The 16,144-nt window shown below is 39.7% G+C and overlaps 1 protein-coding gene across 3 annotated transcripts; it reads right to left on the bottom strand.

Moving 5' to 3' along the window:
• Positions 1-4,930: 4,930 nt before the first annotated feature.
• Positions 4,931-15,999, bottom strand: LG04H2orf49 (linkage group 04 C2orf49 homolog). 3 transcript variants are annotated; one of them, XM_048495108.1, is made up of 4 exons: positions 15,850-15,999; positions 11,370-11,536; positions 9,173-9,524; positions 4,931-7,175 (listed from the first exon to the last, which is right to left on the bottom strand). In XM_048495108.1, the coding sequence occupies exons 1-4, from the start codon at positions 15,982-15,984 to the stop codon at positions 7,119-7,121; spliced, it is 711 nt and encodes a 236-aa protein (XP_048351065.1). In that variant the 5' UTR covers positions 15,985-15,999; the 3' UTR covers positions 4,931-7,118. The 3 variants fall into 3 exon arrangements, with proteins under 3 accessions (XP_048351065.1, XP_048351063.1, XP_048351064.1); XM_048495106.1 differs by lacking the exon at positions 15,850-15,999 and adding an exon at positions 13,651-13,918; XM_048495107.1 differs by lacking the exon at positions 15,850-15,999 and adding an exon at positions 13,651-13,918 and having other exon boundaries at positions 9,176-9,524.
• Positions 16,000-16,144: the final 145 nt, after the last annotated feature.

The raw sequence follows: 16,144 nt of genomic DNA, 5'->3' as shown, positions 1-16,144 counted from the left end.
ATTTCCCCAGATTCTCCTTTTAAATCCACCTCTTTGGCATGGATTTAAAGGGAGAATCTGAAGACCCCAGTTTAAACATTGAAAGTGATGCTGTTTCAGGGTGGGGGAGAATCCACCCCAAAACAGCAGCACTTTCAATGTTGTTTTATCTGCGGACCCCAGATTCTCCCTTTAAGGTGGATTTAAAAGGAGAATCTGGGCTCCCTAGTTTAAACACCATTGAAAGTGATGCTGTTTGGGGGTGGATTCCAGCAACACAGCAGCTGCCCACTGGAGGGGTGGAGCGCAAAACTCAGATTTTTGCACTGGGCTCCATTTCCCCTAGCTACGCCTCTGCATGCCACACATTTAATTGATTAATCAAGATCATTCAAAGCACCAAGATGTGTTCAACTATTACTAAAAGAAATTTCTCTTTCATCCTAAAACGACGTGTGATTTTTGAAGAGAAGGCTTTGTGAAGGATTACAGGAACTGCTGTTTGAAGTTAATAGGCCGAGGGCCAATATTTATGATATGTGAACTGGCAAACGTGTAAGTGATTCTGTGTTGGGTATGTAGAGGATATCACTAATAGAAAGATTTGTGTCACGCCTTAAAATAAGGAATTAAAGCAGCAGTTCTGTGTATATGAACATTGAAGCAGGACCATTAAAGTTAGCTGGACTTGCTCCCAAGTGAACGTACACATTGTCAGGCTGCGTGTGTTTTAAACAAATGTACATAACACAATTTATTGCACATGTCACAAGATCATCGAACAATGCACATTGTCAGCGTCTAGTTCTGGTTTTTGAAATTTCATTGCACCTTGTATTTTATGGAGTAATAAATTTTACACAAGTTTGCTGTATCTTGGTTAACTTCTGACATCTTAAAAATGTATATTCAATATCAACACTCTGGCTGTAATCCCTTTGATCTTACAGAGCAGGACTACTCACAAATCACACTGAGAGGAACTACCTGTACCCTTTCTGTCCGGAAACTATGAAATCAGGCCTCAAAGAAAAGGATTCTGGGACCAGGAAAGACTAAGAGGGGACTATGCTTATAGTTTTTTCTTCCTTCAGCCACTAGGTAATATTACCTCATTTCTGGCTTCCATTGACTCCTTACTACTTCATTACATAAATTAACTTCCAATTTTGTTTATATAGTAACTACATAGTTTTCTTCTGCCTCTACCCCTTTAAGGCACCCATGTATACTATTCTGTGCCAGAAATACTTTTGACCAATTATTGCTTTTCATGGTTTCAAATAGAGGTTGCTGTTTTTGTCTTTATTTATCTAAGGTAGACCTTGACACCTGCTCCAACTAATCTAATCAAGTCTACCACATCCTGAACAAAGATGAAACTTTTCCTTGCCCCTCATTTCTGTTTTTCTATTGGAATATTTTGGCTGATCCTACAGCACAATTCGTGGCTTTTTCTTTTGACAAACGTGACTACCTGCAATTGCCAGGAAAAAGACAGAAATCAGCAGATTTCCAATAGCAATAGATTGGAAGCAAGACCATTAAAAGCAACTTAACTGTACAGCTGCACAAGTATTTTGAGTACTCAAATTTCAAAATTTTTCCTTCCACTTCTGAAATATTAGTTAAGAATACAGAATACTACCAAATGCATATGAACTTAAAATATCTGATGTAGATTTCCCCACCCGCACAACACTCCTCCAGACAGGAAGTCATTTGGGATGTAGGGGAAGGTGAAAGTTGCAGTCAAGGGTAAAAATTCTTCTGTCCCTGTGCCAATGCACCAAGCCCAGGGAGTGGATCACATGACATTCTCCCACTGGGTAACCAAGGGAGAACTACAGGTGCCTGAAAGGAACACTGTTGCATATGACAGGATGTTTGGGCACCATGTTCCTTCTTTCCCAATTAATGAATAAGGTGCACAGAAGTGGTATCTGTTTTTCTTGTTTGAATCCCACTCCAAGTAGTCAGAACCTGCTGTCAGATTATTGTTTCAAATCTGGAAAATACATTAAAATGGCTAAACACACTTGGGCACTCCTCACTCCCATTTTAACTCTAATTCAATCATAAAGTGGAATACAATTTCACCCATGTGCTCTGATGTGGTTTTCAGCTTTCTTGAATGGCAGATCTTGAAAGTGAGACCACCATAAAGAGATATTATTGAACACAATGGTCTGCTGTGTGAAGTAAAAACAAAAATAAAAATCTGAGCATATCTAAATATCTCCTTGGATCTTAGACACGGTTTTATTTTTTTATGTGCCTCAGGCACAAAACATCTTTTGTTTTACAAAGACAGCATAATCCTAACCCACATTTAAACTTGTCAAGGTAGCACAGAATAAAGTGCTACTAGGAATGGCCTGGAGCTTGTCTAAATGTCACAGATTCAGGAAAGGGAGATTTTGGTTAATACCTCCTTCCAGAGGAGACCTCAAATCCCATCACTACACAAACTATTCCTGGGGATCGCCATGGACCAGTATTTGAAGGGGGGTGGTGGTGGTGGAAATCCTCAAAAGTTCTCCATGAACCCACTGAAATCTAGGCAGGATCTAACCCAATATTAGCTTTATCAGGCAAGAGAGCATTTTCTGGGAAGAAATATGGAAACATTTCTAGGGATATGCTATTTTTTGTACAATGAAATTTAATATTTACATTAACCACTACAGCTTTTAAACACCGGATTGTTTTCAAAACAAAATACAATACTATGCAAAGTGATGTGTGTATCCAAGATGAATATTAATCACTTAACAGCTAGTTCTGAGTATATTTTCTTACAAATTATACTTACCACAGATGACACTGATCACATACTACCACTGCAGAGAACTTGGGCAATGAACAAATGAACCGTCTTTAAAGAAGAACCTCAAATCTATTTAAGAAGCGTCCAATAAAAATAAATAACTCTTTTAGGTTTCAATGGGCTTAGAGCGGAGTAACTCTATACTGGACCTGCCATCCAACTAAAATTCTAAACAAGGTGCTCTTCTATACAGAAAGTGTACCACAAACCCGTCTTTCACCTATAAGTATGAAAGAGCAAGCTTTTGTATAACCGTAACATGGAACTTTAGTGCATCTTTTAAAAAATTCAAAGCAATTTAGCAACACTGATCACATATATTCATTTATCAAGCTAACATGGTCCCCTATTCATCTTGTGAGAATGCTTTTCAATCAAAGGTTGGAAATTTACAAAAGCACAATTACACTAATCACTGAATTTAATAAATATGATGAATTCCCCTGTTGGCCAAACTGGTTTGTATCAGTGACCAGTTCATTCAGGCCTTATCAACAGTCACTGCCTGTAGTCTAAAGGCTCTTGTGTTGCAACTGAGTCTAGCTTTGAGTGCCAGTAGTACGGCTGCCACTCAAGAACATGCCTTTAATATATGTACCTACTTCCCATCTGGAGCTACAGGATCAAACAGTATTGGTCTCAAGGAAGTGCAAATATGGGAACGTACGAGGTGATCTGATAAATCCCTCTCGGAAATCCATAATAGGTATTGCATCATCTGCATGAAATCCCAACCACATAGATTCCCCACCCAGCAGAACCTTTTTTTTGTTACCATCATAATATGAAAACACCTAGATCGGACACATTTCCAACAAGGGAGCTGTTAGATTGTTAAAATAAGGCGCCGTACTCTAAGTGAATGTGTCGATGCGGCTCTGGTCCAACAGACATGCTTCAACATTCTGTTTAGTTGCGGCAAGAGATAGAGGGATGAAACTGTTTATTCAGGACTAAGTGTGAATTGGGGTTTCTTGTAATTTGAGGTTATTTTAGCAGGGGCAGATGCTAATATTACCTTGGCCATTGCCAAGTTTTTTTTCTAGTTGATTAAGATTAAAAACTATTAATTTTGGATTGTTTATGTATTTCTCCTTTTTCTTTGAACTACTGAACTCCTACTATGACACTGTTGAGAGCTGAATTGGCTGTATGAGGAGTGCCATTAAAATCAAGTCAAGGAACTATCTTTATAGAGAAGGACTCTGGCATGTACATGCTACATGGAAATATCTGACCACATGCATGAAACTCCTGATCTTATTTTTTTTAACCAGGTGGTTATAGCTGGCAACTACAGTGTGATTTTCATTGGTCTAAGGCAGTGGTGGCGAACCTATGGCACAGGTGCCAGAAGTGGCACTCAGAGCCCTCTCTGTGGGCGCAAACAGAGTGCCCCCCCCCCCCATATCTAGGCTGGCCTGGGTCGCTGGGCTCGATTATTAGCATTAAAACTAAGACCTAGTTTTGGGGTAGCCGTTTTAGGGTAGCCGTTAAACCCCACTGATTTTCATGTGAAGAACTAAAGCGCGGTCCTTTACCTAGGAGTAAGTTCGGTTGCTGGCAATGGGGCTTGCTTCTGAGTAAACCCTCCTAGGGTCGTGATTCATCCATTGGGAGAGTTGCATGGTTGCTTCAAAGCAAAGCCACCGACTACCACCAAGCTTACTCCCGAGTAATGCACGCCTCAGAGCCAACAGTTTTTTCTAAACTAAAACCTCAGTATTCAGGTTAAATTGCTGCGTTGGCACTTTGCGATGAAAAAGTGGGTTTTGGTTTGCAATTTGGGCACTTGGTTTCAAAAAGGTTCGCTATCACTGGTCTAAGGAAACAAGTCCTTAGTGGCCATAGTGTTCGCTTATTTGCAAATAGAGTAAAGAGTGACTGGTGATCTGCGGCATCAACTCCTGTTTGGAAGTTTTCTAGGTTGACATGAACCATGATCTTAAAATGTTTTCATAAGACCAGATGACATATCAACACTTGCTTCCCCATGTAGCAACTCACAATACAGTCACACAAACAAGTACTTAGCATTCCAACTACTCAAGATTCTGACTGTTTCATGATAGAGACACAAACTCTGGCTTTAGATTTTTGCACATATATTTCAATGATTTCTTGGCTGAAAAGTATGCTTTATTTTGTGCGATCTTGGCCTACTAAGGTTAAAACAAATATTCCAATTTACAAGTGTATGTTTGGTTCCAAATACAAAAATGAGGACATCGATTTATCTTAAAATAGCATAAACTAATTTTAAAAAACCTTGAATCTTTATTTCAATACCCTTAAAAGATCACCCAATCCTAACCACTTTTAAACTTCTTTAAAGTAACACATTCTTCATCAAAATATAGTCAAGCCATGACCAGGTACACAGAACAAAGTATTCCAGGTTTTAAAAACTTGGAACTAACATATTTTACAAATTTTGGACTCATGTTTAAGGCTCAAGTTATGCCATTTACAAAAAATGGACACTTGAAAGCCCCAGCTGGCACAAAGTTTATATTAGAAATAACCTGAAATTGTGATTTATTAGAGCATCCATACTTACAGGCATGCTTATTCGTAAAATCACACATATGCATGCAGACACACAATCCCCAAACCTGTCAACTTCAAAGGCAGACAAAATTACAGCATAGAGAAGATCCGTACCATTTAAGAGACTACTTTAACTCAATTTATTTAAGTCAGATAAGGGTACTAAAAAGACAGCTGTTTAAATATAAAACACACAATATTAAACTGTGCAGTACCAAAGTACAAAACTGACACATGTGTTCAGCAATCAAGCCCAAATACACTTCAAACATACCATATCTTTAAATGCTCCGAATAGATATGATCCATTAAATTAGTATCCATATGACCCAGTGATTTCAATGAGAGTCAAACAACATTTTACTTAACATTCCCATTGCATGAAATGACACTCCAAGTGAGTTAATTTTGGCTGGATTTGCCCTTTATTTTTATGAGACTGAAGATTCCTAAGGCAAACCAAATTCATTTAAAAAGACATTAACAGTTTCAAATTGATATATCTAGAATCTAAACTGTCACAAAATATTTCAATGAGATGTTGCCAGCATCTTTACAGCATTTGAGCAGATAAACTTTTCTTACATTTCCATCCGATGGGTCCCAGATCGTAACAAGATACTGTGTATGGGAAGACGATTATAACACTTACATTCAGCTAAGATAGATTTTACAACATACAAGGAGAATCCATGGGGTTCAAAGAAATCTACCATGTTTCCTCACAGAAGGGGAAAAGGCAAGATTTGTTTTGTTTGCAAACTTCCATTGCTTATTCCCAGTATGAGTTTGCTTGTCATTTCAAATATATTTCATCCATGTATCTATAATATAAAATAATAATACATGTACTTGCTGAAGTACACTATTAACTCACACTCTACATTTCTCTCTGAAACTTTCTATATATTACATACAACCTACTAGTCTGTGCCTTTCATCTATTATCGCCAGTGATAACAGAAATCCATTTATCTCTAATGACAACAAAAACTTCAATTTGAAGCAAAGACACAGTTCAGCTGTTTTCCCCAAGTCTGTTAGAAGCAATAACAGTCTCACAGGAGGCTGAAAAATTCCCAGATGTCATTTAAACATAGGATACTGGAACCCAAGAATTTGATTTTTTTTTCTTAGTCATGACCTAATGTCCTTTCCGCAGAGAATAATGCACTTTCAATTCACTTAGACAATTGTTTGCAAATGGATTTTGCCATTCTGCACAGTAAAATCCATCTGCAAAGCGCATTAAAAGTGGATTGAAAGTGCATTATTCTGCATGTGTGGAAGGGGCCTAAAGCATACCACCAGAACTGCTTTGTATGAATGGATTCAGTCATCATAAGATGTCCAGCAGAACACGGAAGCACTATCTTCCACATCTTCTAAATATACATGTTCAGGAACATCAAATGTATTGAAGTCAGTGCCCCAGTACAGTTGAGTGTGGACAGTTACAAACCCACACATAGTTTCTGTATTATATCATGCAAGGGCTGAACTACTGTGTACTTGTCAAATTCAAAGATAGATTGGTAGAAAATTCTTGCTTTCTGAAAACCAACCATTAAAATGGAAGTAAATAAATCAAAGTGAAATACAGGAAATACTTTGAAAGTTACTGGGAAGAAGATGGTTCCGCTTTACACTTTGGAGCAACTGGAACTGTGAAGAATCCACTGCAATCTGCAATCTTGGTTAAATATTACTTCCAAAAATGGAGGCTAAATATTATTTACATGCCAAGCACCTTACGGATTCATGGCCATGTTACATGCTGGATCTTCTTTTTTGCTTCAGTAGGTTGTACACCATTCTGGGGGGGAACAGAATCAAATAATGTTGGATTTAGTATATTAAACCATTTAAGCAGACATCTTATGATACACTAAGCATGGCTGGCATTGCCATCTTGTGGCTAAAATCAAAATATAATCTAGCTGCAAGTAAAAACAAAAGAGTCTGATCCAGTTTCTAGTCTGAACATTAGAATATTCAGATTCATGCAGAGACTGAAAAATCTACTGAAAATACTGACAGATATGCTTATATTTCCAATATAAGTGATTCCCAGCTGTTTTTAATGTCGCTTATCTTCCTAAGAACGAGGAAAAGAAAGAAGAAAGCCTGCAATATTTCCAAATAATTACTTCTGGTTCAGAGGAAGAGAAGTTTGGATTTATACTCAGCTTTTCTCAACCGTAAGAAGTCTCCTAAAGCTGAGATAGGGTTATTCCAGCATAATCAATTATTTCATTCCTATTTATATATTTATATTAATAATAAAATTGTATCAATGTAAAATATATGAATTACAAACAGATCAAGCTTGCACAACAGACCTTTGGCAACTTTCTCTTTCCACTATAGTAACCCCCTTCCCCTGAAAAGCTGCTCATAAAAGTTGCTGGGAAACAGGAAGAAAGGGGGCTGACTAAAATCAGTCCTCCCTTTGCTTAAGAACATAAGAACAAGCCAGCTGGATCAGACCAGAGTCCATCTAGTCCAGCTCTCTGCTACTCGCAGTGGCCCACCAGGTGCCTTTGGGAGCTCACATGCAGGATGTGAACGCAATGGCCTTCTGCGGCTGTTGCTCCCGATCACCTGGTCTGTTAAGGCATTTGCAATCTCAGATCAAAGAGGATCAAGATTGGTAGCCATAAATCGACTTCTCCTCCATAAATCTGTCCAAGCCCCTTTTAAAGCTATCCAGGTTAGTGGCCATCACCACCTCCTGTGGCAGCATATTCCAAGCACCAATCACATGTTGCGTGAAGAAGTGTTTCCTTTTATTAGTCCTAATTCTTCCCCCCAGCATTTTCAAGTGATGCCCCCTGGTTCTAGTATTGTGAGAAAGAGAGAAAAATTTCTCTCTGTCAACATTTTCTACCCCATGCATAATTTTATAGGACTTCAATCATATCCCCCCTCAGCCGTCTCCTCTTCAAACTAAAGAGCCCCAAACGCTGCAGCCTCTCCTCATAGGGAAGGTGCTCCAGTCCCTCAATCATCCTTGTTGCCCTTCTCTGCACTTTTTATATCGCCTCAATATCCTTTTTGAGATGCGGCGACCAGAACTGGACACAGTACTCCAAGTGCGGTGGCACCACTGCTTTATACAAGGGCAAGACAATCTTTGCAGTTTTATTATCAATTCCTTTCCTAATGATCCCCAGCACAGAGTTTGCCTTTTTCACAGCTGCCATGCATTGAGTTGACATTCCCATGGAACTATCAACTAAGACGCCGAAATCCCTTTCCTGGTCCGTGACTGATAGCACTGACCCCTGTAGCGTGTATGTGAAGTTGGGATTTTTTGCCCCTATGTGTGCATCACTTTACATGAGTTCTTGCATGAGTTCTTCTGCAAAGGAGGATTTTTGTTGATTCTTTTCCTCCCGTAGCCTGCCCGCCCCACTCCCTTTCCTATACCATTCTTGGGTGAGGATCTCCCAAACCTCAGTCTAATTTGTGGGGAAGGGGGTCAAGTTTCTACTATGGGAAGGGCAAAGACCTTTTTCACAATCTTGCTTCATTTGGATCCAACCCATTTGGCTCAAAGAATCAGTGTGTTGAACCCTATAAAGACAATGAACTTGTTCATACAATTTCTGACATGTATGTCACACAAAGGCCTCTTCGTACATGCAGAATAAATGCACTTTCAAAGCACTGCAGCTGGATTTTACTGTGCAAAATAGCAACATCCACTTGCAAACAACTGTGAAAGTGGATTGAAAGTGCATTATTCTGCATAGAAACTGCAACAATTTTCTAGTGTATCTATGCTTTTTTTGTTGAGGGTATACTTACTGCTGTATCCGATTCTTCTTTTGGAGCAGTTCTCTTTAATTTCACAACAGTAGGTCCTGTAGTAGACACTAATGATGGTGCCTTCTGGCTAGACATCATATTGCTGTTATTAATTCTAATATTGTTCTTCTTGGTCTCATTAATGTCCAGTGTTAAAATGGAGGCAGATGTACATGTAGATGAATTTGAAGGACCCAAAAGTCTCCTACAAGTAGTGGTGCTTCCAGTTGTAGGTAATTTTAGATGCTCAATAGCTCCATTCTCTGTTTTCCTTATTTTTATACTTGTACTTGTTGAACTACCATCAAACACAATGAGAGGCCGTTTCCTTAGATTCTCCAAAGTAGCAGTGCTAGACAAAGATAGTGAACATTTATTTTCTTAGGAAAGAAGCATATGGCAAATAAGACCTATAAGGAATTATACTCTTACACATGCTAATTGGAATAATCCAGTGAAATGTTCCCCAAGGTTCTATGCTTAGATGAGAACCCTACATTTGCAGGAAATTAATGTACAGGGCAACTCTACTACAACAAATAATTGCTTACTTCAAATTTAGCTCTTTGTAATGAAAGCTGTAAAAATATCAAACTAATCATTTAACAATTCTTTCTCCCACTTAATTATTTTATGTAGCTATGACCATGTATCAAACATCAACAGGAACCTTATGGTACATTAAAGACTGACAAAATTATACCCCAGCCTTAGCTTTCATGAACTACAGCCCACTTAGTCAGATGCTCCACCATAATAAGAACTATTTCAGTCTTTACAGACAGAATGCGTGAGGTGCTGATTCATCCGAAGTTTGTTTAGGACTAAACATTAAGAGTTCACACAACCTCTCCTTAAATAAATTGGATTTGCTTAATATAAGCCAGGCTTTTGTAAGGCACTATCCCAGTTTTTTGTGAAATGTCCTATTTTAAGAGCCATGATAAAGCAACATGCAAGTAAAATACCCCCTCTATCTGTAGATTTCCATTATATACAAGTAAAAAAAGGACACACATGAAAAGAAACAGCTATCCCTGGATATGGATTATTAACAGCCAAAACTAATAGTGACAGTAAAAAGACCCAACCTACAATACAGCGAAAATGCATGGATTTAAACTGAAGCTCAATAGAAGCAGTTTTCTCTTTCTCTAACAAAACTCTTTAATGCAGATGATCTCCAGACCTTGTTCAAAGATTGTATGTTGCCTGCTGCGTATTCCTAACTTGCACTAAGGCAGCGGTGGGATCCAAACATTTTAGTAACAGGTTCCCATGGTGGTGGGATTCAAACTGTAAGCAGTAAGCCAATGGGGCTGGAGCATGGCTAACGATGGGAGGCTGTGGTCGGGCATTCCTGGAAGCGCGGGGTTCCCTGGCAAGTGACTTTAGCCGCAATGCATGCTCGATCCTTGGGCGGGAAAACGAATGCACGCAGGCGCAGGCTGCCACGCACGCCAGTGCACCTCCTGCTAGACTGCTTCAAGTTTTGCGCACTACTGCTGAGAGGAGGGGCGTAACTAAGGCAAAAATCACATGGCAAAATCACCAATTAGTAACCCCCTCTCGGCACACACAAATAATTAGTAACCTACTCTTGGGAACCTGTGAGAACCTGCTGGATCCCACCTCTGCACGAAGGTCTCCAAGCTCTTCTTCCACTCTGATGTTGACCCAATTCATTACATCTGCCCTCTGAGAAAAAGCAGGAACTGTGCATAAGGGATTCTTTTTCCCTCAAAACCACTTCCAGCTGATAGTATTCCTATCCTAAAAGTGACCAGAACCATCTTTCCATAACAGATCTGTCTCTACATTAACTTCTGCTTCATGCAGAAGAACAATGTACTTTTCCTGCTACAACTGGGGCAAAGGAGAGCAGGATAGGGGCAGTGAAAAGTGAAATCAATATAGAATTCTAGAAATTTTAAAATCTTAGTTTGTCAGCAGTAATCAGATATTTATCTCCCTATGTGCAAAGGTATTATACAAACAGCACCATTAAAGAACAGAGGCACATTCCACAACAGTTCTCAATGAGGAATTTTTTCCTACTGACATTATGTTACTTTTACTAATAACCTCTTCATGCTAATACATAACACCATCTTATCTATCACAGGAAGAAATGGATAAATTACTTCCTGAAAAGTTTCAGGGATGATTCAAGAGCAACAAGGCAAGCAAGAATTACCTGTCATCAGCATATTTAAACACCTTCAGACTTTTTTTCTTTTCCATCAACTTTCCCCATCTTGTGTTAGGCAAGGTCCGCTGAGGCAATGGTATAACATGTTGTACATAAAGATCAGTAAGGACTTCTTTACTGATCTTCACTTCATCTTCAACTGGTATATTTTTCTGTTAAAAAAAGTAGTCAAACCTGCAGTGTTATATAAGTGAAAATCTCTAAACTGCAACAACTGAACAATATTTTAAGTGTCACATATTGATCAAAATAGTGTGGATCTTCTTCAAAACAAACAGAAATGCATAGACTGGCTGACAAATTTTATTTTGTAAAATATTATCTGTACCTATTAGTTTCCCATTCAGAACACAGAATTCACAAACTGTGGTATATGTTAACCTTTGTTAGGTTTATTAGGTGAGAGCTATATGTAGAAGTTCAGATTTGCCTCTTCAACTTTAGTGACTACTGGCAACTGACACAGAGTAAAAGGTATGCCACACTAACACAGTATTAACTATAACTTTAAACAGAGTAAAGATGCTGGAGGTTAGGTGAATGTACACTTTAGGAATGTAAAGTTTTTTTGTAAGCTTTTAAGTCCCCTTGGTGCATATATAACTGATCTATGACCATAATAAATTAAGTTCTGAGGTTAGGTGATGTATGTCATCAAGTTGCTTCATCGTGACTCTATGAATCAATGCCCTTCAAAGTGCCCTATTGTTACCAGCCTTTCTCAGGTCTTGCAAATTGAGGGACATGGCTTCCTTTATCGTCAATCCATCTCATTGGGTGTTCCTCTTTTAACTAATCCATATATTTCACACTATAACTTTACCATAACGAAATACCAGTCCTATATTCTTATGAAAATAAAGGCTCAGATATTATACTGCTGTTCTGAAAAAAAACTTGTTTGAAAGTAGATCTGCTGATTTCTTTTTTAAAAAATTGCTCTAGCCTGACATGTAGAGACATACCAGATGATTGTTTTCTTGGAAAATTATAAAAAAATAAAGAAGACTTCATTAATGAAGTTCCTCGTGCCAGACTGTTTTCACAACTAATGTTAAGGGGGCAAGAACAAAAACAGCTGACAGTTCACATTAATATACCACATCAGTACCACATTGTCAGCTTATCTAATGAGAAAGGACAAAACAGCATGGCATACAGGTTGGGCTAAGTGCTGAGACCCCCACCCTGCCCCAATCTTCCATTGAGGCTGTCTACATAACCTTGGGCCAGTCACAAATACCTCACAGACAGGTTAGGAGAAAATGTGAAGATGTGAGGTGAGAAAGATAAAATGGAGGTGAGAATGATGAAAGCTACTCTTGGTCCCTGCTGGGGAGAAAATTTGGGTATATATGAAGTAAATGTTAGGGATGAAAGTTTCTCAGCTTTGGCAAAGCAAGAACCTTCACAGTTACATCTTTTCCTGATGCACTTATATAAGAAGTTCAAATGGGACACTTATAAAATGTGACCCTTGTAAACACAGATACGCTGGTGGAACACTTGCTAAGTAAACAGTGGGTCCTCTTCTTTCAGAAAAAAACATATGAAACGGACTTTTAAAAAGCTGTTTTAATAGAAGGGCTTCTCACAATATCCTGAGCTGCCAATCATTTAAATAGCTCCCGCTTCTGTGTCTTTCAATAGCATCATGATCTGCAGGTACTACCAGTGACAACATTTACTTTGATGCCATAAGTACAAACATGCATCCCTATTGGAGTAGGCCACTCAGTCCAGGAGCATTCTAAAAAAAAGGGTAGCCAGAAGCTTCAAGTATGACTGTCTCTGGATCAAATTGTCACCAAGGGGATCCTTTAACCAGCTTGCTCCAATTCAGTTGGCAACAAAAAGGAACCCCGATACAAACAAAAGACAACCCAAACCAAGTCAGATCCAAAACCTGCATTGCCTCAGCGGGCCCCAATTAGGAACCAATCTACAGCAAAAAATGCCCCAGTGGGACAAAGGGGCACAAGAGTAGGGTAGCCAGATCTCCCTGGCCACCAGTGAGGGTAGGGTTGCTAGATCTAGACTGGAAAACTCCTGGAGATTTGGGGAACCAGCTTGAGGAGAAGCGAAACCTCAGGGGGGCACAATGTCGTAGAATCCAGCCTCCAAAGCATCCCTTTTCTCCATGGGAACTGATCTCTGAATTCTGGAAATAAGGTGTAATTAAAGGGGATCCCCAGATTCCACCTGGAGGCTGGCATCCTCATTACTAGTCCCGCCCCTTCCACATTTGTGCACACGCCCTCCCCACCTGCTCCAGCGTAAGCAGCAGGAACTCCTGCGAGAGCAGCTCCGGGTGCAGCAGGAGATCCGTGTATGCGCTGCTTCCGCCACCATTGCTGCTTCCTTCCCCTACAGACGGCGCAAGAGCCCCGCGCGCCGCCATCTTGCCGAGCATGAACCTGATTGGCCGCCTGGGCGTTCTATCTTTGACCCGACGTTAGAGCTTCGTTTAGAATTCCTGCGACAGAACGATGGGAAAGAAGGGCGAAACAGAAAGAAGTCGCCGGGCGCGTGAAAGTGACGTCACAGCGAGCGGACAGCAAATAGCAAAGGCGCGTGAAAAAGACGTCACAGCGAGCGGACAGCAAATAGCAGAGACAATCCTCCCAGAAGGACCGCAGAATCAGCAGCTCAGCCCCCTGTACCCCACAAGCTACAATTAGAATTGGAGAGGCTGAGTTCTGATTCTTTATGCCTACTGCGAGGTTCGCCTTTGCTATTTGTGTACCAAAATAGGTTGGACCGAAGCATTAAAATCTTGCATAGAAAAGTTTCACTTTTTTTTGTATTACTGGAGTTAACAAGAGTGCACGCATTCCGCCTTAAACTATATACTCATGTTTAGAATACGATGCTTAATTGGACTGAAAACTGCAAGTTCTAGTTTCACATAGCCACTCAGCCATTTAATGTCTCCAAGCACTCTTTTTCAGTGCAACCCACCTCACGGGCTATTTGTAAGAATAAAATGAGGGAACATGAGTGCCCTTTCCTTGGTCTGACAGAAGGAGCGAATAAAAATGTAATTTCAAAAACAACAGTTCTATATGGATACATGATACTGTGCTCAACTGGAAAGTTATCCTGTTTCACTTTGGTAGTTCATATGAGAAGGCTCAAAACATACAGCCTTAGAAAGAGGTGAATGACATCTTTTTTTTTTTTTAGTTGTGCATAAAAAAATTCTCAGAGAGCCTGAAAACCACTGTATGATTTGTGTAACTGCTTGACCTGGTATTTGTTCATGGCTGTTTATTTGTGCTGCTGCTGGCCTTAAAATGTCTACCATATACCAGATATTGAAGGAAAAAGACTAGCATAGATCTTTAAAAACATCTGAGATCGTTTAATATCTTCTGTAATTTATGAGGAATATTTTTAGTTTTAGCAACAAAAATGAGCTTCTAACAAGAATCTGAACGTTATGTAAGTGATTAATGATTTTAGTAAAATTAGAAGATTTGATGTTATAGTTCTTAATAGTAAAAATGTAATGAAGTTTGAGTGCTTTATCTCCCTTGGTTACAACAAAATCAATATTTGTTTTGTTCTGTAACAGCTCTTATTGGTCATTGCTGATTTACTGCCTGTGTACGGTATTTTAAATTGCAATTGGAGACTGTTCTTGGGTATATGTGTTTTAAAAGAATGAGTATGCGCCCAGATATACATTCTGTAACACAATTTTATATGGAGTTTATATGAAGATGTTCTTTCTATGGTTGCCATCTGTATGTTACTATATTTTTTCAGTAATTTGTATATACTATTTTACATTTATTACATTTATTGAGGTTTTAAAAGTGTTTTAAATAAAATTGTACACCGCCCAGAGCCCTTCGGGGGTGGGCAGCATAACAAGTTGAACAAATAAATGAATAAAGCAATTATTTGCAAAGAAAGGGGAGCCGTCCCCCGCACATGGGCAGACTCCACTGAAACAGTATATCCACAGCATGTTTATTCCCTTTTCCCAAATTCACGAAACCCTCTCTGTTCCCCCATTGGCTAAAGGTACTTAAGAGTTAAAACTTTCCAGTCCAGCTAGTTACATGTGCTTCCTTAATATGTGCCCCCTCCCATATTCTTCCTGTATGTTCATTATTATACAGTTTGTTGTCAGAGGAGGAGAAGTTAATATGTGTTAGCCTATTAAGCATGCTCAATATGTACAATCTGACACAAGCCTTGCCCTTCAGCCTAGTCATCCTGTGGTCTTATCTTGTCCTGCCACAAGCATCCTCTCTTATGAGTCATCTCCTCATTCCTAGTAGAAAACACATTTCTTGTTTATCACAATGTCACTAGGGTCCTCCTGAGAAGCAACTGTGCACTGGCTCACTAATATGGCAAACCGATCTTATGACTGTGTACTTGCAGGCAAATCGAACTGAGTGACTTAAATCGCACTGAGGCTTGTTCTCATCCCAACCCTATGTACACCTACTCGGGATTCCCACGGCGCATTGAAGGAGGATGCAATCCCCATGCTCACTGACACCAAATCCGAGTGGACACAAACTGGAACGTCCTTGTCCCAGGAACCGTGCCTCCGGATCCAGCTGCACGTCTGCTTAAGCATGCATTGCTGCTCGGGGAAGGGGAGACCGGCTGCCCTTGCCCGCCCTCTCACCGGGGAATCATCTGCCTGGGCTTTCCCTGCCCCCTTACACGCTTCCCCTTCGCTTCCTCCGCCCGTCACCAGGAGGAGTCTATTGGTGCATGGCGCCTGCCTTGTGACC

The sequence above is a fragment of the Sphaerodactylus townsendi genome, linkage group LG04 (genome assembly GCF_021028975.2).
Source record: "Sphaerodactylus townsendi isolate TG3544 linkage group LG04, MPM_Stown_v2.3, whole genome shotgun sequence".
NCBI lineage: Eukaryota > Metazoa > Chordata > Lepidosauria > Squamata > Sphaerodactylidae > Sphaerodactylus > Sphaerodactylus townsendi.
Note: the sequence above shows the minus strand (reverse complement) of the source record. Positions and strands in the feature narration are given on the sequence as shown.

Bases quoted from the DNA above. Each gene is read 5' to 3' on its own strand.
- LG04H2orf49 (XM_048495106.1), bottom strand. From the start codon at position 13,797: ATGCTCGGCAAGATGGCGGCGCGCGGGGCTCTTGCGCCGTCTGTAGGG. The intron at 11,537-13,650 runs GTGGGGAGGGCG...TTTTTTTAACAG, and splicing joins TGCTGCTTACGCTGGAGCAG to AAAAATATACCAGTTGAAGA. The intron at 9,525-11,369 runs GTAATTCTTGCT...ATCTTTGTCTAG, and splicing joins TTTAAATATGCTGATGACAG to CACTGCTACTTTGGAGAATC.